The 22844-nt window shown below is 37.5% G+C and overlaps 2 protein-coding genes across 2 annotated transcripts; both read right to left on the minus strand.

Annotated features, from left to right (window-relative positions):
* Positions 1 to 1327: 1327 nt before the first annotated feature.
* psmc3 (proteasome 26S subunit, ATPase 3) lies at positions 1328 to 7608 on the minus strand. The gene is made up of 11 exons (XM_056757247.1): positions 7478 to 7608; positions 6837 to 6917; positions 6588 to 6713; positions 3989 to 4093; positions 3804 to 3866; positions 3477 to 3614; positions 3205 to 3348; positions 2858 to 3103; positions 2631 to 2776; positions 2107 to 2188; positions 1328 to 1656 (listed from the first exon to the last, which is right to left on the minus strand). The coding sequence occupies exons 1-11, from the start codon at positions 7517 to 7519 to the stop codon at positions 1546 to 1548; spliced, it is 1284 nt and encodes a 427-aa protein (XP_056613225.1). The 5' UTR covers positions 7520 to 7608; the 3' UTR covers positions 1328 to 1545.
* A 1177-nt stretch (positions 7609 to 8785) lies between these two features.
* mtch2 (mitochondrial carrier homolog 2) lies at positions 8786 to 15538 on the minus strand. The gene is made up of 13 exons (XM_056753944.1): positions 15381 to 15538; positions 14442 to 14526; positions 14100 to 14206; positions 13909 to 13932; positions 13731 to 13787; positions 13416 to 13473; positions 13274 to 13325; positions 13121 to 13180; positions 12835 to 12928; positions 12621 to 12668; positions 12457 to 12524; positions 9930 to 10005; positions 8786 to 9705 (listed from the first exon to the last, which is right to left on the minus strand). The coding sequence occupies exons 1-13, from the start codon at positions 15465 to 15467 to the stop codon at positions 9619 to 9621; spliced, it is 903 nt and encodes a 300-aa protein (XP_056609922.1). The 5' UTR covers positions 15468 to 15538; the 3' UTR covers positions 8786 to 9618.
* Between the last annotated feature and the right edge of the window lie 7306 nt (positions 15539 to 22844).

Genomic DNA, 22844 nt, shown 5'->3' on the forward strand with positions numbered 1-22844 from the left:
AATAAAGCTTTCAATTGTTTCAATTTTATTTACTTATATAAACTTACAGGTCACTTCATTAATAATAATAATACATTTTATTTATAATGCACTTTTCAGCAAAAAGATCTCAAAGTGCTACAGATTTAAAAACAGCTTAAGAGGGGCAAAAGCTTTGCTAAAAAGAAATGTCTTCAGACCTTTTTTAAAACAGGTCAATGGATTGTGGTGTCAGGGAGGACATTCCACAGACATGGGGCAGCAGCACTAACCGCCCTATCTCCCATAGTCATGAGTCTGGTGCTGGGTATGTGGAGGAAATTTTTCAGTTAGTGGACCGGAGGGGGTGTATTGTATTTTGTGGGTTGATAAGTTATTTGAGGTAGGAGGGAACATATCCATGGATGCATTGGTATGTGAGGAGGGAAACCTTGAACTCAATCCTAGTGGAGACGGGAAGCCAGTGAAGTGAGTGAAGAATGGGGGTGACAGTGCTCATATTTCCGCACTCTCATCCGGATCCTAGCTGCAGAGTTTTGGATGTGCTGAAGCCTCATTAGACAGCTATCAATAAGCTTTTCTCTGCATTAATTTTGATAGCATAGTTACACAATCAGTAAAGGGGATAATAAGCCATTATCTTAAAAAGGTCACCTCTTTAGATAAGTGTTGCCAACTGTTTTCAATGGAAAGTAGTTAAAACCAGCCCGAAAAGTCGCTTAATGTCGCAAGATAACGTCACATGCTAATTTGCGTATCAGCAACGTCGTGGTAGTATCTGACAAGCAAAGAACTTCATGTCTGCTTCATATCTCTAGTCTCTGAGCTATCGAATAAAGTATTGTTTAAAAACAATTCACCCAAATTGTCTGTCGGCAGATAACAAAAACAATGTAATAGTGAGTGAACTCAACCCCTTAAAACTACACATCAGCAATAATTTTCTTTGAACAGTTAAAATCCATCTGGGTTCATGTTTACACATTCAATAGTCATGGTGTTTCGTAATCATAAATGCCCCAACAAGGCAATAAGTGATACGTTCTTGGAAACACTCGTCTCACTGAATCTCATTCACGTGTCAGAACGGTCTTCAGCTGCTTCTCCTTGACGGGTTCACACACACTGTGGAGTAAACAGAGAGGCGGTTCTGCGCTGGGAATGCAAAAACTCGCTCTCCTGGGTCAGTAGAAGTGAGGCAGAAGGTTTCGCCAAGTCGGATACACTGTTTCAGATATCCACTCAAGTGGAATATGAAAATTGAAAGCAATATGCGTGTAAACATTTTAAATCGTATTGTTCTCTATTAAATAAACCCTTAAAGCTTAATAAAGCACAAAAACACAAATGAAAAAGATTTGTATTTTTAATGGATTATGAGACAAACAAAGGGGGAACTGAAAAATAAACAGGGTGAGGCATTCCAGTGTGGCTGATCCATCTCTTTCATTCAGAACAGTACTGGATACAAACAGCACAGGTTTACAAGTGTGCCTATTACAGATGCTTAACCACATACACACTCATACACAAGCTCACACTCAAACAGAAAGTCTAAGGACAGTATTAGGCATAGTACTGCAAGTTGGCCTTCTTCTTTGCCTGCACCTCCAGAATGCCCTCCATGTAATCCTCATGGTTGAGTTCAGTGGCCCCACGCCGCAGAGCTATCATACCCTACAAAGCAGAAAAAAAGAATGGTCAAGAACTACAATCATTCTCATTTCAATTGTCCTACTATAACACCAACCTACTGCATTAGTGAACCCAAATAAATTGAAAATCATTGCTTTCAATGTGATTAGTAAAAAATGTATAAAAGCAATGGACCTTTTTGCACCTCAAATCAATTTTATCATTTTACTATAACTACTGCAGCTTTTCAATGAGTGAGGCTTGTGTTACCAGATGGTGAACGAAATCCCCATTGTTTTTATTTTTTAAAGCAAATCGTTTTTGTAAGATTAAATTCTGAGTGTATTATATGAAAAGCAATAAGCGCATGAATGAAACAGTTTAACTCTTTCTGTAGTAAACAATCTTTTAAAATCACACCTGTGCCCCCTTTTAAATGTCTATGACAAACAAAGTAAATATAGAAGGGTTGCATAAGTAAATCATACTTACAGCCTCAACACAAACAGCTTTACACTGAGCTCCATTGAAGTCATCAGTACAGCGTGCCAATTCTTCATAGTTCACATCAGGACTGCATCATATACAGAAGAAATAATAGTAAATGTATGAATGGATTTAAATGTTTTTATCATAATCAAATTGCAACACCTAACAGTCGGTTTCTATGTTAATACTAGTTGTCCGATTTTCAAATTACGCTTGTTTAGACAAAGACGGGCCAACTACCAAAACAACCTTTTAGCCAATCAGCAGTAAGGTGCACAGTGCACAGGATGGACATAAGTCGAGCAGAGTGGTGAGGAAAGCATAAGATGGGGGTAGGGGTGTGTCTGTTTTGGCGATTTAAACATCACAACGGATATGAAAAATCGGACATCCCGCCTTAAATACTTTAGTATAATATTTTTCAGAGCAATTACTTATCAATGAAAGTGAATATTTTATAGTTTTAACTTTTCACTTTACATTCTGTAGCAGATGTGCTTAGACACAAAATAAAAAAGATTCTGTACCAGACGTTCATCTTGCGCGAGTGGATCTGCATAATGCGAGCACGAGCCTCCTCATTGGGCATGGGAAACTCAATCTTACGATCCAGGCGACCTGAACGCAGCAGAGCCGGGTCCAAGATATCAACCCTGTTAGTGGCAGCAATCACCTGAGAATTAGATTTAAAAGTTAAAACTCAAGAAATACCAGCTTATGTTTGCTAACAACATCTGAATCTCGGAGTACAGACCTTCACTTGCATGTTAGGCTGAAAGCCGTCAAGTTGGTTGAGAAGCTCCAACATGGTTCTCTGCACCTCTCTGTCTCCAGCTTTTTCACTATCAAAGCGCTTCGTGCCGATAGCATCCAGCTCATCAATGAAGATGATGGAGGGAGCTTTCTCTTTGGCAAGAGCAAATGCATCACGTACCAGTTTGGCACCATCGCCAATAAACATCTGCACCAACTGAGGGCCAGCCAACTTCAAAAACGTTGCCTTAAAAAAGGACAAATGTAAAATGTGATGCCTCCAAAAAAATAAAAAAAATCAGGGGAATGCTAATATTATGCATCGTACTGAGGGATTTTGCTCTGTACCTTGGTTTGGGCTGCACAGGCTCTTGCCAGCAGGGTCTTTCCTGTGCCTGGTGGCCCATACATCAGAACTCCCTTTGGTGGTTGGATGCCCAGATTCTCAAACTTCTCTTTATGGTTCATAGGCAGAACAATCGCCTCCACCAGCTGCACAGAGCAAACCAGTCATCTCAAAAAATCAGTCGAAAAGAGGTTTGATCTAGAGACCATGTCTATGGCCTTACTGTCAACAACATTTAGATTTTTCAAATACGAGGCATGCTATGAGGTGGTACCTCCTGGATCTGTTTATCAAGGCCACCGATGTCACTGTACTGCTCTGTAGGCCTCTCATCCACCTCCATGGCTTTAACTCTAGAGTCATACTCTGTAGGTAGAGTCTCCAAAATCAGGTAGGAGTCTTTATTCACACCCTGTGAACAGATTTAGAAACATTAAAAACATATCTAGACAAAAAAAAGCATTTTAAGGACGAGAGCCTTAATTTAATAAATGTAAGCCTTCTAAGAATTATTTCTATGCGAATGCTGAATAAATGAAGGGAAGTCACTGATTTATAGTACCTTTTTTACAGTTACAGTCTAGCACAAATTCTCACTTACCACAAGATCACCAGGTTTCAGTTTCTCAGCATCCACCAATCCAATCACAGGCAGGAAATAAGTCTGCAATTAAAACACTGAATAGATTAAGCATCATAAAAATGACATTGTAAGAATCAACTTTATCAAAATTCAGAATTTTTCAAGATAGAGTTGCAGTAATTTCAGTAATCTCCATGACTAACCTGCCGTGTGGAGGTTTTGATGACTGCACACTTGCCCTTCCTCTGTGAGTCCAGATCAACATTGGCCCCATCCTCTTCTTGGTCATTAGGATCTACATCCAACAGCTTCCGTTCAAACAGACAAAAATGAATACTGGTTGATGATTAAAGCTTTAAAAGCAGTATAGGTGATCCTGTCCAGAAACATTTTGCCACACTGGTCGGAAATCTCTTTACATCCTGAAATCAATCTATAAGTAAAGTGGTCTAATGACATTTTTACAATTATATATCGTCTATGAAAGGTGTCACCTGATTAGGAAAAATACAGCGGTGGTAGGAGACAATGCATCTGTATTATGTTTGTACTATTGTTTTGAACCAAGGTGCATGTCACATTGCACAATAAAATAAATCATGCATGATTGTAGAACAGTTGATTCTTCTGGCTGCCAAACGTTGGAGCAGAGCTATACGCTGTCTGGAACAACTAAAATATTGAGGTTCTTGTACTAACACATACACATGTACGTACTGAAAACTCTGGGGAATCATTGACTACCATAGTGGAAACAATTAAAATGGTTTAGTCTAAGATGTCCCAGAACTGTTTGCTTCCCAAAGCCCTTCAAAACATCAGTTTTTGTATTCAACAGATAATATATATACAGACATGTGAAAAAATTAGGACACCCCATTACATTTTCTGTTCTTTATTAAGATATCTTTACATATCACTGGCTAATCTTGTTTTTCTTTTTGTCTGGAAAATAAAGTGATTTAATTGCACGTAAACAACAAAAAAATAATCCATGTTTTACTCATTAAAACATTTCAACAAAAATGTGTATTCGGAAAAAGTGAGGACACCCTGCCCACTAATAGCTTGCGATACCCCCTTTAGCTAAAAGAACTTCATTGAGACGCTTCTTGTAGCCATCTACCAGTCTCAGACATCGGTCTGGGAAAAAGTTTGCCCCACTCCTCAACGCAGAATTCTTTCAGCTGCAAGCTGTTTGATGGGTTTCTTGCATGTACAGCCTGTTTCAGGTCATCCCACAGCATCTCTGGCCTTTGACTCGGCCATTCCAGTACTCTCCGTTTCTTCGTTTTCAGACAGTTCTTTGTGGATTTAGTGGTATGTTTTGGGTCATTGTCATGTTGCAGGGTCCAGTTCCGCTTCACATTAAGTTTTTTTATGGATGGTTTCATATGTTCCTCAAGCACCCCCTGATACACAGTAGAACTCACCGTGGATTCTATGATGGTGAGCTGGTCCTGCTGCAGCAAAGCACCCCCAAACCATTACACTTACACCTCCATGTTTCACAGTTGGTATGAGGTTCCTTTCCTGGAATGCTGTATTTGGTTTATACCAAACATGCCCCGTGTTGCGGTGTCCAAATAATTCAATTTTAGACTCATCTGTCCAAAGAACATTATTCCAAAATCCTGGTCTTTGTCTACATTCTCACTGGCAAACTTCAGTCTGGCATTCATGTTTTTCTTAGAGAGCAGGGGCTTCCTCCTTGCACACCTCCAATTAAAGCTAAACTTGTGTAGTCTCTTTCGGATTGTAGAGGCATGCACTTTCACATCAACAGTAGCAAGAGCCTGCTGTAGTTTCTGTGATGACATTTTAGGGTTTTTGATGACATCTTTTAGCATCTTGCGGTCTGCTCTCGGGGTGAACTTGCTTGGACAGCCAGACCTGGGCATGTTGACAGTTGTTTTGGACGTCCTCCACTTGTAGACTATTTTCCGGACAGTGGTATGGCTGATTTCAAAATCTTTTGATATACATTTAAATCCCTTTCCAGACTCATAAGCTTCTACAATCTTCTTTCTGAAGGCTCAGACAGCTCTCTCGATCTCACCATACTGTTCACTCTCACTTCAACAGCCAAGAGCACACCAAACTAAATGTGTGTGGTTTAAATAGGGCAAGCTTCCTTCAAAAAGCTGAGTAACAAAGTCCTAATCTTGTTCATCTATTGTGATACACCTGTGTGTGATTTTAGCCATTTTAAGTGGGAATAATTGTCGGGATGTCCTTATTTTTTCTCACCACAAATTGTTTTTTTTTTAAAGCCGATTTTAAAGAAAAGTTTTAAATGTCTTTTCTTCAGTTTTAATAGTTATTATCTTAGTTATTATCAATTATCTTGTAATATCTTAGTATTGCTTTAAATTGATATTAAATATCCATATATCCAAATATGTTTAAAAACCTAATTTTTTCACATGACAGTATATGACTGCTTTGTAACAATGAAAATTGTAAAAGCGCTATATAAATAAAGTTGAGTATATACACACACACAATACCTATGAAACTTGGCTAACAACTATCAACATTGCTATATTTACTTATCTGAAACGTTAATATAAGTAGATATAGCAATATTAGAAATTGGTAAGTTTGATTTGACACAGGAAGAAAAAAATTGGGCTAGTTTTCATTCTTTTTAGGCAGGTTTTGAGGGGTCCTCAGTCTGTAACTATTTCTTGGACCTGGCAACACTGCTGGTAGCAGGCTAAAGTTACCACCTTATCAAATAATCTATTCCTTCTTTTAAGTTTCTATGTTGTACCTATATGAGAGCTTTATTTTCCTTACCTCTATGACATTAGAGACAAGGTATGGTAAAGTCTTGTTGACTTTGATTTTCTCAGTGTTCTCCTTTATCTTGTCTTTCATAGCTTGCAGCTCATGAGTGACACGCAGGACCTCACTCTTCATGATCTGGAACCACATACATTATAAAGTCATGATTGAGTCAACGTTGCGTGATCAACACAAGAGTATTTGCGTGGAACCACTAAAAATGATCAACTGCACACGGTTACACTTCATACATTACATCACCTTAATCTCACTGTCCAAAAGACGAGTCCTTTGAACGATCTCCTCCGTCGACATCTTAAGGACTTCCTCGCCGATGCCATCCTTTAAAATACAATACAAAAATGGGTGTTTTTCAATAGCAGCAGTATACAAACAAACAAAACCAATCTTCGTGTGCACGTCGCACAAATGTTTTAAACAGTCTTTTAATCCATCATCTTGTAACCAAAAATACCTAATAAACCCGAATAAATGAATACTCCGAGAAAACTGCTGATCAACTACTTCAAACAGTGAATCTGTTAGCTAGCTGCTGTTGTCAGGCTAATGTTATCCTAGCAAGCCATCACTACTACACCTGTACTAAAGATGTACGGCGAGCATATTGTTTTTGACGAAATCATTTATCATAGCTCGTTTATGTTATTTACGTCAAAAAATCTAATGCGGCCACAGACTGAAAGACGCACGTTTGTAAGGAATGAATGAACCAAGGTAAAAATGTACTGTGTCATGCTACGATACCTACTGTGATCTGAAAGCCTCTGAACCGCACACAGAGACGCTCACAGAAATGTTTAAATCATCATGCCCGCAAACAGAACACTTCACGACACATTCGTTACAGACAATTGAAAAACTAGATATAACCTTAAACAAACCTCAACCTCATCCCAAACTGATCTGTCATTCAGCGACGACATCTTGAATGCTTATTCTTCGCAGGAGCGTGTTATAAGTTTCAGTAGATGGCGTGAGAGAAGACACTGCACCCTACTGGCGCGGAGTGAAAATGCTTTGAGCTTAACGAAAACATTAACAATGCAAAATACTAGTGTAAGAGGGTCAATGACAATAAGAAAATGTCAGGTGGTGCGACCATATATTAATTTAAAATAATATACATTTAATATATTTAGCACTGAGTATTTTTCCCCTCATATATAAGAAATTTAACATAAAATCATGCCAAAATATTTTATTAAGAATTTTATTGAGAAAATTAACATTTATTTCTCAGTTTTGTTCTCTGTTTGTATGTTCGGACGGTCGCACCACCTGACATTTTTGGTCTTTCAAACACCAAAACTCAAAAAATCTATTGAATTTCAATAAAATGAAAAGGGTTTCTTATAAAGGACATATTGTAGATCCATTTGATATATGACATGTATTTATTCAAATTCTTTTTAGGAAAATAATGAATTTGGACACAAAACACGTCATTGACCCAAGAATGAATTAAGTATTATATGAAATGAAAATTGACGTTTGCTTCTTTTGATATTTTCCATGATATACATGATTTCTGATATATATCTGAAATGTGTGATTTTGGTTTAATGTAAATGTATTTTTTCCAGAATAAAAGAAACCTCAGTATCATATAGTTATTCTAGCTACACATTTTATTCATACATTAGGCTATGCATAAATTTACATTTATCAGATGCTTTCATCTGAAGACTTATTACAAGTGTTGAAAACAGTATTTCAATATTTCACGTGATTGTATAGGCTTGATAATGCCCTCTTTTAGTATGATGTTTCTCAACCCGGACATGTACCATTTTGTATTTATTCTAAAAGGAGAATTGTTTTTGGAATAGATCTTGAATAAACGTAATATACATATTTAAAAAAAAATATATTATGAAATGTGAAGTCAAGAATTTTTTTAACCTGTAGCTGTTTTACCATTTATTTGGTCAAAACATTCATTACACATTCACATCTATATCATTTCCTTGATATTGACATTAAACCCCACCGACATTCTATTGGGATTTTAAGTCACTATGTTCAGATGATTAGTTCTGAGAGCTTTCTTAATATTTTATACATTATAAGGAAGTCACAAATATCTTCTGTTCTTTATATTTTACTACCATGCTGGAAATGCCCATTCCCTAAAATGCTTTGTAAATAAGCATATTGTCACTTTGCTAATAATAAACAGGTAAGCCACATAAAAGGCATTCTCAGATTTATTTGAGTCAGTCAGAATTTTATCATGAATTCAACGTCACCTGCTCTTTAATAGGACCAGGAGCTCAGGTAGAGACGATGAGTAGAAGACAAACTCCTCACATCAGCCGGTTAGAACAGATATAAAACCAGAGGCTTTTATCTCATGTGCTTGGGTGGGGTCAAACTTAGCAAAGCTATGCAAAACATACAACCACATAAAGAATGCACAGATATAGAAGTCAGATGCTCAGTGTCGCATAACCTCCATCTAAACATAAGCATCATAAATAGACAAAGATTCCATATGGCTGAGAATGGACCTGTTGAATTCACTTCACTGTCAGTCTATTGTAAACAGAGTTTAACAGTTCTTATTTATCTCTCTGTCAGTGAATTGGTCATTACATCAGACAGTTAAAACAACAGCAGGTGTATAATGACTGTTTTACTGTCGAGCATCATGACTGGGATCAATGGAAACAACGAACAGAAGTGTGTGTAGGAGGCCTGTACTGGACTCAGGCACACATGGAGCAGGAAAAGCGCCCTCAAGTGCCTCACTTATACAATTCAACTGGGGTATTCATTTTTAATAGGGCATGTATACAAATCGCTGGGTATTAAAATAAAGCTCTTTATGCTTTTAAATCAAAGGAACCACAATGTAGTGAAATCCATGTACTGACAAAATGAACAGTAATAATCCTGGAAGTTGATTATCATAAACCAAAGTCTGTTATCGTAAACAAGTGCATACAAAGGATTAGGAGTCCAACATCAAGGGCCAGCTCAATTAAATTATCATTATTAATCACTATGCTGTTTTTCCGATTCAGAGAAATCTCTTCTGATCGATGGAATACATCTTCCCTGCAGGCATCTTTCTGAAGAACAGACTGTTGCCTCTGCTCATGTTGCCCTGGAACACACAAGCAAGAACCAGACTTACATTTTATCATGGCTGCCTTTCTTCACATTGTAGAATTTGTAGACATCGTGGGCTGACCATATAAAAACTGAGCTAAACATTGCAGTCAACCTATTATGTTGCTTGTCCAAGTAGATTCATTATCAACTGATTAGGTAATTTGGATGCAGATTTACTGATCAATTAAATGTGCTCATATTAAGATATTTGCTCACCTCTCGGCTTAGGTGACTCCAGCAGTTGAGCCAGGTGGGATAAACGGTAGCATAGGGTAGTTGACCTCCAGCCAGCCTAGGTCAGACCAAGAGAACAGTTAACACACAAGTGATTTTACTCTTACGGTATTTCACAACACCACCTCTTAAGTGGCAAATATGTGATATTTGTGACACAAAATATAAATATTTAGTTGTAACTGCCTAATAGGGTCAAAAGTGGTCAAGCTAAAATGTACGTTGCAGAGGGGTCTACTTGTTTGCCCAAGCAATGAAAGATTAAGGAGTGAATAAAAGCTTATTATAGTAAATAAATAACAAAACTTTATAGTTCAAATACATATACTGAAATTTTGAAGAAATGGGCTCCAGACAAAAAAAAAGTTAAGGTGCCATTGGCTCCCATAGAGGAAAAAAGCAGGCACCATATAACATGAACTTACATTTTTTAATAAGAAACACTTTGTTATCCTGTTGTGTGTAAATTTTCCCTATCATAAGTTTTGCTCATAAAGCTTTTCTTTCAAGTTGTTTCTCTCATAAGCAGGGTCATACGGAACATACATGACATTTTTGGTAATTCCACCCTAAAATTCCACGGAATATGTTCAAATGTTTTCACATTTGTAGTGTTAATTTGTGTAAATGTGTTCAAATAGTCTTAAAATGCAGCCTGTCTATGCATTTATTTGGTTCTGCTTAAGAATTGTTATTGATTATTGCCAAGACTGATTTTTCTGCGGAGATTTGCAAGCGCTTAGTCCGGTGTGGCCTCATTGAGCATTGGTACGCAAGCAGAGTGAGGTCTAAACGGAAACGGAGAGCAGACCACTGGTGCAGAGTGTGTGAGAAATTGCTTGAGTAACCAGTCACTCGCACAGCCCCTGCTACAAGGGGACGTCGGATTGGGTGAACTGGCTAGAGCATCTCGAGTTCGGGAAGTGCACCTTCCCTGAAACTAGGTTTGTTTTTGGCGGCCCGTTTTAATTTTAGTCTAGTCTTTGTGTCAAGATGTCATTTTTAGTCACATTCATACTCTTTTTAGTCTAGTCAAGTTTCAGTCGACGAAAACAGATGACATTAACTCTAGTTTTAGTCAATGAAAATTGTATTTTAGTCTCTTCAAAGTATTTGTAATTATCCAGAAGGACTTTGTTTCCAATATCCTTTATCAATAAAACAAATGGAAGTCAGATGGAAAGTTACATTTGCCAGCATTGCAAAGAACCAACAGGAAAATAGTGACTGCCCTCAGTGTCCTGTAGTAGCATACAGAATGCAGTAAATGAAAACAGACTTTTTTGCATATAGCACTGGAGCAAGAGAGGATTAAAGTTTGGTAGCACAGGCAAGACAGTAGGAGCACAAATATATAAACCGTCCATTTTCCTCATTAAAGAATTATGCAAGTGCAGTTCATCATGAAAAGGCAGGTGACTGACAAAAGACAATCATGTTACATACAAATGGATAAATTAGGGCCATATAACTTTTAGACTACCTAAATTTGTTACATTTTTTCTAATTTGTGTGTTTTTCCTTTTTACTACACAACAGTGGTATATTTGTCCACATAAATTACTGTAGTATACTATAATATTTACTATAGTAAACTAAATTCAAATTCTTACATACTATCGTGTTTTTGGACTTTACAACAATATATATTGTTTACCAATTTACTACAAGGGCACTACAATTTTCAATAGCAAAAACTATAGGTAAATAAAGTATCTTTTGTCGGAGTGTTCAATTCAATGAGACTTTTATTTTGGCGGGTCTTTGGGAGGACTCACACAGTAAATGCTCCTAAAATAAACTCTCAGAGCAACGCAGATAAATCCTCCGCCATCACTCGTGTTGTATGTTAAACTGTGCACATAATTCACTCAGAACAGCCAGATGACTTTTAAATAACAGGATTCGGCTCTGCATCTAGTTACATGGACTCGGTGTGGTGCGCAATGACTATTGTTACACTTGGCCAGTCGGGCACGTGAAATTAACAGTCAGTCGGGCACGTAAAATTAACAGTCAGTCGGACACGTAAACGAAACAAAACAACGTTATAACATTTCGTCTCGTCTCTAGCATGTTTTTATTTTGTAAGTCACATGTAGACTCATTTTTATTCGTCAACAATATTGCATTATATATTTAATTATAGTCATCGTCACATGAACAGCATTTACGCTGTGTCTCGTCTCGTTTTCGTCATATGATATAAGGTTCGTTGACGGTGATATTTAGTCATAATTTTCGTTGATGAAAGCAAGACTACCTGAGACCTCCACAGCTCTCTCTCTTGCTGCCTGCCTTTTTTTAAAGTGTGGCGCTTCCGTCGGAAACACTTTAAAAACAAGTAAATTTGCACACACACCAGTGGCGACCTACTCAAAAATTTCACTCTCAAATTGATATTTTAGTTGCAAATTCGACAGTAACCCTGCAATTCTATTGGCTTGAGAAAATCTCCTTTAAATGGTATTTAAAAATGTTTCTAGTATAGACAAACAAAATCCCTTACCCACAGTTATTTACAGTCATCAGGTTGGACACCAACACAAAGGGATATGTCAACATACTGGCAAAAAACTGCATAAAACAAAGGAATAACATCAACATAGCATTACAGCTGATCAGAAGATAATATCTGCTTGTGAGTAACACCCAGAATATTTTGAGAATTACCCCAGTCACAGCCTGCGAGCAGTTCTTTATTTCTCCTGAATGACTTGTCTGAAAGACAGGAACAAAACAGGATTATCAACTCTTGTAGACACAATGCAATGTAAAAACGTAAATGTATATACACCAATACACATAATGGAAGAGTAAAAATCACAGAGCAATATAATAAATTACATTGTTTATGTATTAAATACATTTCTGTGTGCCTACTTACAGAGTCATCTATAGCATATGTGTTGATGAGGTGAGCAAGCATGTTGCAAATCCACAGGGAAAGAACGTCACCCAGCAGACGAGGAATGAGGCCACTATTGATTATCAAGAATTTAGCATCACTTATTAACAGTTTAGACATGTTCTCACACAAGATACATTCCGAAACTAAATATAATAAATAAATTAAAGGACATTTCTGCTTAGATTTGTGCTGTCAGGTGATCTGGAGTGCAGGTGATCAGCTTCATGTCACCAGCTTTCTATGTTTTGTATTTAGCACTTACGCAAAAAAACCCAGGAATCCTTCTTCTCTGTAGATTGTAATAATGGAGTCAAAGACGCCACTGCAAGAAATAAGACAACAAAAATAGATGTAAATAAAAAAAAGCACAATACACCATAATACCACAAAAGAAAAACAGGGAACACGGACAAACCTGTATTTGGCCTCTCTACCAATGAACTGGACCATGCATCTGAGTGTGATTACTGGAATAAAATGTTTGAGAGAAAAATTTGAGTTTACAGTGTTAAAGTGACTCAAGTCATAATCAAGAAATGCATATTTATTGCATTTACCATGAAAAGGGTGTGTGACAATTGTGGCACATGAGCGTGCAATCATTTCTTTAGTGGTCTGAGAAGATAACACGAGATGGAAGATTAAAAACATCCTAAAAAGAACTGCAATACGATCTGCTTAATGCCACATTTTTTAAAAAGTATTTTTAATAAAACAATGCGTTTTGAACTCTTTTACATAAATCGGATACATTGCACTGTTATGATACTGTTACAAAGAAGACATTCAGAACCCTAAACCTCTTACAGAATATGCATTAGTTGTAATCAAGCTTTTGGTAAAATATAAGGTGGTATAAAAGCAAGTCTCACCTCATTTACTACATATGGCAGAGAACCCTCCTCTTCTTTCTGACTGCCTCCCAGAACCTGCAAGAGTGCAGAGATGTGATCTCCTCTTAAAAACAATTTTTACAGTCTCTATTCACAACCATGTCAATAAAATAAGCAAAATGTGTAACTTATGCATAGTACCCATGTTCTCACGCACCTGAATTTTTTCCTCCTGACATTTCTGTGGGAACAGATAAAGGTTAAAGCCAGATAAAACAGAGTATAAATAACCCTTGGTCAACTGTCATGTTTTGGTGCGCAGCCACATGAGCACAAAAGTCACGTAGCAACAGCAACAGCCAGAGACAAGATCCTGCACTGTCATTATAGCCTGTGAGTAAATCATACCTGCAAAACTTTACTGTGGACGATAGTTCCAATGGTCCCAGCTAAAAGCCTTGGGGTGAGACCTTTAAACAGGCCTGATTTCCCATCAATCTTTATGATGTGTTTGGCTATAAGAGACAAATACATATGTGATGAACTTCCTACCCTTTCCAGAATTCTAAAAATTACACCCAGAATCAAATAAAGAAGATTAATGTATTCCAGAAGCTCAACTGGTAAAACACTGTGCAAAGGTTTGATCCCCACTGAACATAAACCCTACTGAAAGTCACTTTAGATAAGTTTTGTCCAACAAAGTAAAATGTAATGGAGAAGTCAGTCAGACAATCTTGAAAATCTTACCATATGCAAAAAGCCCTGGAAGCTGATACACCTGTCGGCCAAATAAATTCCTCCCTGGACTAGGAGGGAGGGGTTCATGTCCAACCTACAAATGCAAATAAACAAGCAGTTACACTGATAAAGAAGGGCGTGAATGTGATAAACTGAAAGATAGCGAAGGAACAAGAGTTTGCCCTATTTATGCAATGCTGTTAAAATATCATTTAACAAATAAAACCCTGTGAAAAAACGCAGCTGTGTTATGTTAGAAGCAAACAATGTAAACCCGTGAGTCAAATCATTTAGTTTACTGGAATGAAAGAGTGTTCTTACGTTCCTGAATCAAATCAAATCACTCTCACTTTTACACAAAACATCGGGTTGGCATCTGTGTTTGTCAACTAGACCATATTGTTATCAGATCACAGTACAGTGCACAATGCAACACAGACTGCTGTTAACAAAATCCCAATAACCTACGTTAACCTTAACCAGTGGCCCGAAGGACAGACCTGCTTTACCACAACACTCACAGACACACAAGGGTAACGTGACTGCTCGCTGTGTTTTGACAGGGGGAAATATCAGGAAGCATTAGGATAACATGAGCTGCCAGTTTTATAATTCATGATTTACAATAGAAAAACAACCCTTACAGAGCACTTAATACAAGAGCAGCCAATAACCCTGCTACAGCTAGCTAACTAACCTACAAAAGCAGGTTACGAACTGTACACCGAAACCTTTATCTCGTCAAATACAAGTCTTGTTAAAAAACGTTGCTCCTATTTCTAAAGGAATCGTTGTCACATGAATTAAACAGTCGTTATACTCTTTATTTAAGTAAAGGGCTAACGTTAGCATACTATCGAAACTGCAAGTGAAGGACTCTTTAGCAGCGCATATGCAGGAGTGATCTCGGAACGGCTGCCATTTTAATGTACGTTGTGTAAATCTTACCTGAACTAAAACCTTGATGTACATAAGAGGGTGGGAAAGGACTGTTAGCCCAGACCCGAGAAATATTTGGCCACATGTCTCCGCCATTACTAAGACGATCCGAAACGTCTCCCTCAAAGAGCTGGGGAGTCACGTGATGAAGGTTACTTGTCCACAGTGATCACGTGACAGGGTGTTTTCTTTAGTGTCCGGGAGAGGGCGCAACTTTATCATTCATTAACTTACCTCTCATGAGTCATAATTCTTCTTGTTTAAGTTGTTTAAGTAAATTGTTTTAATTATGTACAAAAAGTTGAGTCACATAAATATACACCTTGAAGTTAAAGTAAATATCTTGTATAAAATAATAAGTATTTGCAAGATATGAACTTTGATATGAAATGTTTTGTAAAAACTGCCGCAAGAGGGCGCACTCTGTAACCAGGAATCTGATGATCAGGTCGTGCTGCCTTTCTGTGGCGATCAGGGACGAGAAGAGACGCCACTTGTAGGTGTTCAGTCACCCAGTGGCTGGGGCTCCTGTCTGAGTGATCATCCATGATCTCCTCGTACCATCCAGGAGCCAGACGTGAAGGTTCCAGACATCTGGTCATTCAGGATCTCCTCGTCCCATCCAGGAGCCAGACGTGAAGGTTCCAGACATCTGGTCATTCAGGATCTCCTCGTCCCATCCAGGAGCCAGACGTGAAGGTTCCAGACATCTGGTCTCGGGTGCCAGACCATGGTCTTCCCCTGAGAAAGAAGGTCACTGATTCCACGTTTCCATGGTAACTCCCTCCACTCCAGTGTTTGAATGCCACAGGATTGTTCAGCTCGCAATGCACACCCTACATATAGGATTAAAATTCGACATAAACAATTAATCTTATTAAATAATCATTAACCCAGCAAACATGGCCATGCAGGGCTCACTGTTGGTTCACTGTGGGACAGTGTGGGCAGGGCAAACCCACACCAAACCGCAAGTGGGTCCCGCATGGGTTAGCCCATTTGCCCACCTCAATACAACATGGATGAGAAAAGCAGTCTGGTGCTAGAAAGCAAATAAGTAAAAATTAATAGTAGGACTTTTGCATATGGGGGTTTCTCTCTAAATTATTCTTTGAAGCAATAAAATCTCCCTTATTATATTAAACCAACTCAGCAACTGTATTAATAACATCATAGTCATAGAACATAAGAAATCAACTTTTGTTTAATTAAACACAGCCTGTTTTAATTAATATACTGTAAGTGTTTGTAATAGATTAAGGTGAATTCAGTTCTTTAAAAAAAATGCTTGGATTTTTACTACACAAAACATTATAATATTCCTAAAAGTAATTTTTTTACATTATAATTTACAAATATGTTCTGCATTGTTAATTTATTACAGGTTCAGTTCTGAAATTTGTTACAAAAGATGTCCAGCACTCCTCCGGAAACCCCCAGAGGCTACACAATAACTGACACAGGACTGAAGCAAGACCAGCTTAACAAGTACAGATGCTTTCAGTTAAGTTCTATTCTGACACCCAATGTAGTTGTGTGTTTTTGTATTGTTTTATCTTTATTGGGGGAACCACAAAAAAAATTCGCTTAGGGCATCCATTTGGTCAGCAGTGGCTCTGTATATCTCTCACATACACTGAGAGAGTGAGCGGAGACAAAAAAGACTCATGAAAACAACTTGTTTAGTCTTTATTGTGTTAATTGACATCTGACTGTTGTAAATCAATCTAATAATCTTCCTGCATCTCTGATTTGCCATGCTCAATTTGTACAGCATTGTCGGACTACTGTTTTTCATTTTTTCTTTTTTTATTCTGTCAGCAGCAGCAGATATAAATTCATCCCAAGGTTTTTTTAGAGCTACAATTTAAATAATAAAACAATAACAATGTTAATGAATAATTCACTGTGTACTGTTAATGCTGATCCATTAATCTCATTTTAAGTCTACCAACCACAGCTCTCTTATTTTATCATTCAGTTAAACTCTCAGCTCACCAGCTCCTGGTATAGTCCTTAAACTCAGGCTAATATGCAGTTTTCCCCTTCAAAATTATGCTTTAGATCCTGAGTGCCTTGTAGGGGATTTATAGCAAAAGACCCGTAGACCAGTTATGATGAAAGAAGACTCAGAGTCAGGAATATAATTAATAGAATAAAACTTTGTGAATAAAAATAGTTTTAAAATTAAAACATGACGTTATGTCTGTCTCGTGATTTTCCACTCTTTCTCACTTTCCTGAAACTCCTAAAGGGTAGTGTGTGTGTGCTAACCGAAGATGTTTTTAGACATGGTGATAAGAAGTCCCTCTTCACAGTCACACTGACCTAGCAGGAGGAGAGAGCCTAAGCATTCATTAGAGACTTAAACCCAGAATTATTCTCTACTTTCTGTATTAGAAAAGTTTGGTGTAAACGTGCTTAAATCATCAATTAAAAATATGATAATGCTGAATAATAATTGATTAATCTTTGTCAAAACCACATAAAACCATTTATATTTGAAGTTAGTTGAAGCCACAGCACCAGTCCCTTCAGTCCCCCGTTTTAGACCAATGTGGAGTACAAAACTCCACATACTGTAATAAGGTCACTAAGGAGAACAGGAGTGGTGACGAGGGCTCCCCTGACGGGTCACATCTTTACCCCACCACATGCCAGAACCTAAAAATGATGGTCCCCATGGAAGGGGCTCTCCTAGTCCTCCACTCACAAACGGACATTATGTCATCTCTGGTCAGGTGGCGGAGCAAGTTAGTTGGTTGTGAGCATCAACAGCTACTTCTCCTCCTTAGTGGAATTTAGTGTTCTGCAAGCAGACTTAAAAAGATAGGACAAACAACAGCAAAGAACCATCCAAACACATAGACAAAGTATAGTTAGCCCCAACAGTCCCCCAAATGGATAAAGCAGATATTTTCCAATCTGAAAAGTTACTACCTTGGAAGCCTCAACAAAATCTCCTATACCTCTTCCACTTATTCTTCTACAGACTCTATAACATCCGTAAAAATGCATCCTACTGCAAATGCAAACATCCAAGCCATAGCTAGAGCAGACAGTGGCTCTCGGTCAGACAGAATGTGAGAAATATTAGATTTAAGCAATGAATATTCAAATATTCATATACTGCAAAAAATAAAAATAAAATAAAAATGAATGCATAAATATAAAACTATCAGTTTTAGACAATATTTAGTGTTACTACTTACTACTAAGCATACTGTAGCAACGACTCAAGTTCTGCATATTTACCATGTTTACAAGTTCCCCACAGAATACCAATCGGGCCCTACAGCATAAATAGTGGTATGGTCAGGGCAAAATAAGTACAAATAAGTAAGATTTGGATGTGAAATATATTCATGTGTCTTACTTATGAGGTGTTTATTTGGTTGTGGGATTTTTCAATCTGTTTCACCTGTTACCATAATCTATATTGTGCCAAGTGCTCCTCTCTCCAGGTAAACAGATGTATTACATTTTAATAAAACTTGATAAGGTCCATCACATTTTGGACCTAGGGCATAAACAATTTAACATAACACTATTCCTTATATCAGCCACATCAGGCTTGTCACTTTGTTCTACAACTTTTTCATAATGTTTGACACAGACTCTAATAATTTTGCAGACCAATTTCCAATTGGCCAGATGCTCACTTGTGTTGAAAAGGATCATCCTATGGCAACCACGTGTAGCGTCCCATCATTATCTCAGAAGAGGCTGATATGAGTTGTTTTGTTAAGGCTCTAATTTTAAAAAGAACTTTGGTAAAACCACATTCCACAATTTCCCCCACTGCAACACGCAATTAAAGCAGTGGCAGTTCCCAACATGTGCGATTTTTGTATGTACTGATTTACTAGACAGAAAGCAATATGAAAATGTTGAGTTAAAAATTTTCAACATCCTACCAGTGAATTGTGTATCATGTGATCTGAGTCAAATTTTTAACAACACCCCGTGCCAGTGGCGTGTGTGCCAGTGGCGGTGAAGCCCTGCCTTAGGTTGTCCTCCTCTGACCACTAGAGAATCTTAATTGGGTCATCACCTCATGCACACTGGTTTTCGCTCCATCCCATCAGACAAAATCAGAGAGATCAAAATCTCTCTCTCATATGGCACTACAAAACATTTTCTTTGGGTTTGGCAGACAGGCATTTCAGGAACAATCATAGTCAATGGAAACTCCTATAATATAATCAAGACAATTGAAGAATAACAAAAACTATTTGAACAGTATACTTAAATATTTACATCTTAAATGTTCAGTTGGTGAGGGATGAGCATAGAACTGCAATCCCCCGTTTATGTAACTCTTACAACAAATAAAGTTCTCTTTTTTTCTCTTTTTGGTAAAGTTGGCATGGGTCCTGGAATGTTAAGTTGCGTACTTTTGCAACTCCTCAATCAAATTTGTCTTTTGCCCATACATCAGGAAATTTGGGAATAATGATTTCATGGTGGGGGCCTGCTTGAGATAAAAGAACAATTTTGTTACAGCCAAGCACAATCTTATCAAAAATATCAACATTAATTATGGTGACTACTTTTTTCATTATGGTAAAAACTTCCACAATTATTTTACTTAAAATGATCTGTGATAGCCACAGGCTCTATGCCTTAACAGTCTTAACTCAAAACTCACTATCAAATCTGGTAGATTTGTTTTACCTTTGATCACAACAGCAGATACTTTATCCACGTTTTATTCATAGTGAATTATAAAATATCAGGAACATGGACAGAGCTATTGATAAACAGTATTCTCATATCACATGTCCACAATAATATCAAAAATATATATATAAATATTTTGTTTTATATGTGAGGTTGTGACACCTCTTAGCTACTTCCACTATTACCCCCTCCGGGGACAAAGGGACACCTCCCATTTTACTTATCCATGAGTAAGCACATACAGCTAAGAATTTGCAACCCTAACGTCTTTTTAATACATTTGCAGATTTCCTTTGAACTAACTGAGTTGTTCACAACATCTGCTCGGTTCTATTTCTTTATCTGTTTCAGGGCTTACTTTGTTACTCAGTGCGTAAGCGATTTCTTAAACATTGAAACCCATGAGAAACCTAGAAGTCAGTGGCGGCTGCTGATCTTTTAAAGAGGGGAAGCTCATTTTCGGCCTAAATCATAAAATTTGTCCATTTATTTATATGTAAATTCTGCCCTACGTTCCTTTTCAAGAAAATGCCAAGCAAGGATGTCACATCAATTAGGCGGTTTATGAAGGCCCTGTTTTGTTTAACAGTTTCATTATGTTTAGCCACTTGAATGCGAGCACCTTCATTGATTGCATGCTCAACCCTGATCCTGCCCATGCAACTTAATCTTGCACATGCACTCACATGTTCATTGCTATTTTCATGCCTTTTATATGCCCTGTCAAAGTTTGACAGATCTCCAAACCCCAATTTTGACCAAACAACACATCCATGAGATGGTTTCATCAAGAGACATGGCCAGCAGTACATTTTCTTTTTCACAGCACTTCCAGTCAGCCAGCTAACTTTGTCATACCAGGAGAGCTGAAAAGACCTGTTACTTTCCCGATCTTTTGCACTAATTCAATCTAAGGTGTTGATCTGCCCTGTTGTTTAATTCTAAGTTTCTCCTCGTAAGGAAGACTTTCTAATGGCTTTGCCAAAATCAGGTCGACAATATTAGCACTGTCTGCCATCGTGTGCAGCTTGCTAGCTGTCTAGTTCAGACTATATGAATTTATGATCAAACGATCTAATATATATATATATTTAACTCAACGGGAGGAAAAAGTGGGAATTATGTTAAACTGAAACAATGAATGTGGTGTGAAATTGTGTGAAATTTCACACAAGGTTGCAGCAGTTTGTCTTTCGACTACACATGCAAAATCCGCGATGGGACTGAGTTGGAAATGGAGACACAGAGTGATACGCGTCATAATCTGAAGACCACGCCCACACCAACCGTCTCTTTGCATTGCGAGAAGCTGCCGCCTCCTTGTCATTTATGATTTATATAAAAAAAAAATGTCTAAAAGCTGATATGTGACAATGTGTATAGCAAACAAATTAAAAAAAAAACAATGAATACATTTTTTTAAGCTGTCGACCCCAAAAAACGAGCGTTTTAGGACATAAAATTGGATTAAAAAGAGATGACAGATCCTCCAATCATCACGCAGACGCTCGGAGTTCAGGCCAGCCCACTCCTCCATTCATCCCAGAGACGCTGAGCGTCCGTGGACGGGACATAATCGCAGCATTATCCAATGACCGTCTTGTTTCTAAGCACTGAAAAAAACTGTTTAAAGCAGCCCCATTGAAGTCAATGGACGCTGGGCTTCAACAGAGTAATGCACTGTACGCTACGGGAATGAATGAGAAGGAAATCGAGTCAGCCGACCTAAGTAGCTGATTCTGAACGAAATTGTTTTCGTTCGAGATGAACGTGTTTAACGCATTTTTAGTCAATAAAATGTTAACATAATAGTACATATATTTGACCATGGGGGGCACGGTGGCTTAGTGATACTTTAAGAAGCTGTTTGATAAATTCCACATTTTGCAAATTAACTTCCAGTATTCTGGGTTGTTGTTACCCATTAAATGCAAAAAGATATAGAAAACTGTAGGTTAAATTATAACCCATCAGTTGGCAGTTGCAGTATTTCATCCAAACATGGGTTGATAATTCAAGTTGTACCAATTGTGTTTTTATGTATTTTTTTATAAGATAAACATGTAATATTATAAAGAAGGACTTAAAGTAGAACCAAAACACTACAACAGCATTATACGATATAGATTATTTAATGTTGAATCAGAAATGATTGTAGCCATGCTACTCAATGGTCAGATTAAATATTTTTTTAAATAAAAATAAAAACAATCTGTTGCATCCGTTTCTTTTTGAAATCTTTTCCACATCCTCTTGTATCTCTTTTATTGCTCATAGTATGAGTCAGAATCTGGTTAACTGTAAACCAGAGACCTAACAGCTTCCTCTATGTTAAACCGATGTTGGTTTAAGTGGTTAGCTTATGTTCCGCTTCAGAGTTTGCAATTCTTTACAAACTTCGATTTATTTCACAACAAACACAAATGCAATATTGACCAAAAGTTATGTCCGACTTCGTTGGTCTTGTTGTTGAAAATTGACAGCTTCGTTCTTTATTAAAAAATGTATAATAATAAACAAGCAACTTATTCTACGTTTTGTCACGATTCAGTCTGTGTTCCCATGTCTTTTAGTTGGTTTAGCTGGATAACGCTAGTTTCTTGTTTCTTTGTTATATTTAGGTTAAGATTATTAATAAATCTATACTGCATGTGGATCCGCTTCCTGCCTGGATTACTCAAATGTTACAGCATTCTATGTATACATATTAATGGGGTGAGAACCAGAGGGGCATAAGTGACATTTCATCAACTTTCCAGGAGAGCCAGAATAAAAAAAATATTTTAGTTT

Source organism: Triplophysa dalaica, chromosome 1, assembly GCF_015846415.1.
Source record: "Triplophysa dalaica isolate WHDGS20190420 chromosome 1, ASM1584641v1, whole genome shotgun sequence".
Classification (NCBI taxonomy): domain Eukaryota; kingdom Metazoa; phylum Chordata; class Actinopteri; order Cypriniformes; family Nemacheilidae; genus Triplophysa; species Triplophysa dalaica.

Excerpts from the sequence above, each read along its gene's own strand:
- psmc3 (XM_056757247.1), bottom strand. The coding sequence starts at position 7,519 with ATGTCGTCGCTGAATGACAGATCAGTTTGGGATGAGGTTGAG. Across the intron at positions 6,918-7,477 it reads CAGTTTGGGATGAGGTTGAG|GATGGCATCGGCGAGGAAGT; the intron begins GTTTGTTTAAGG and ends TGTATTTTAAAG. Across the intron at positions 3,867-3,988 it reads TCAAAACCTCCACACGGCAG|ACTTATTTCCTGCCTGTGAT; the intron begins GTTAGTCATGGA and ends TTTTAATTGCAG.
- mtch2 (XM_056753944.1), bottom strand. The coding sequence starts at position 15,467 with ATGGCGGAGACATGTGGCCAAATATTTCTCGGGTCTGGGCTAACAGTC. Across the intron at positions 13,326-13,415 it reads TGTCACACACCCTTTTCATG|TAATCACACTCAGATGCATG; the intron begins GTAAATGCAATA and ends ATTTTATTCCAG. Across the intron at positions 12,669-12,834 it reads CATATGCTATAGATGACTCT|ACAAGTCATTCAGGAGAAAT; the intron begins GTAAGTAGGCAC and ends CCTGTCTTTCAG.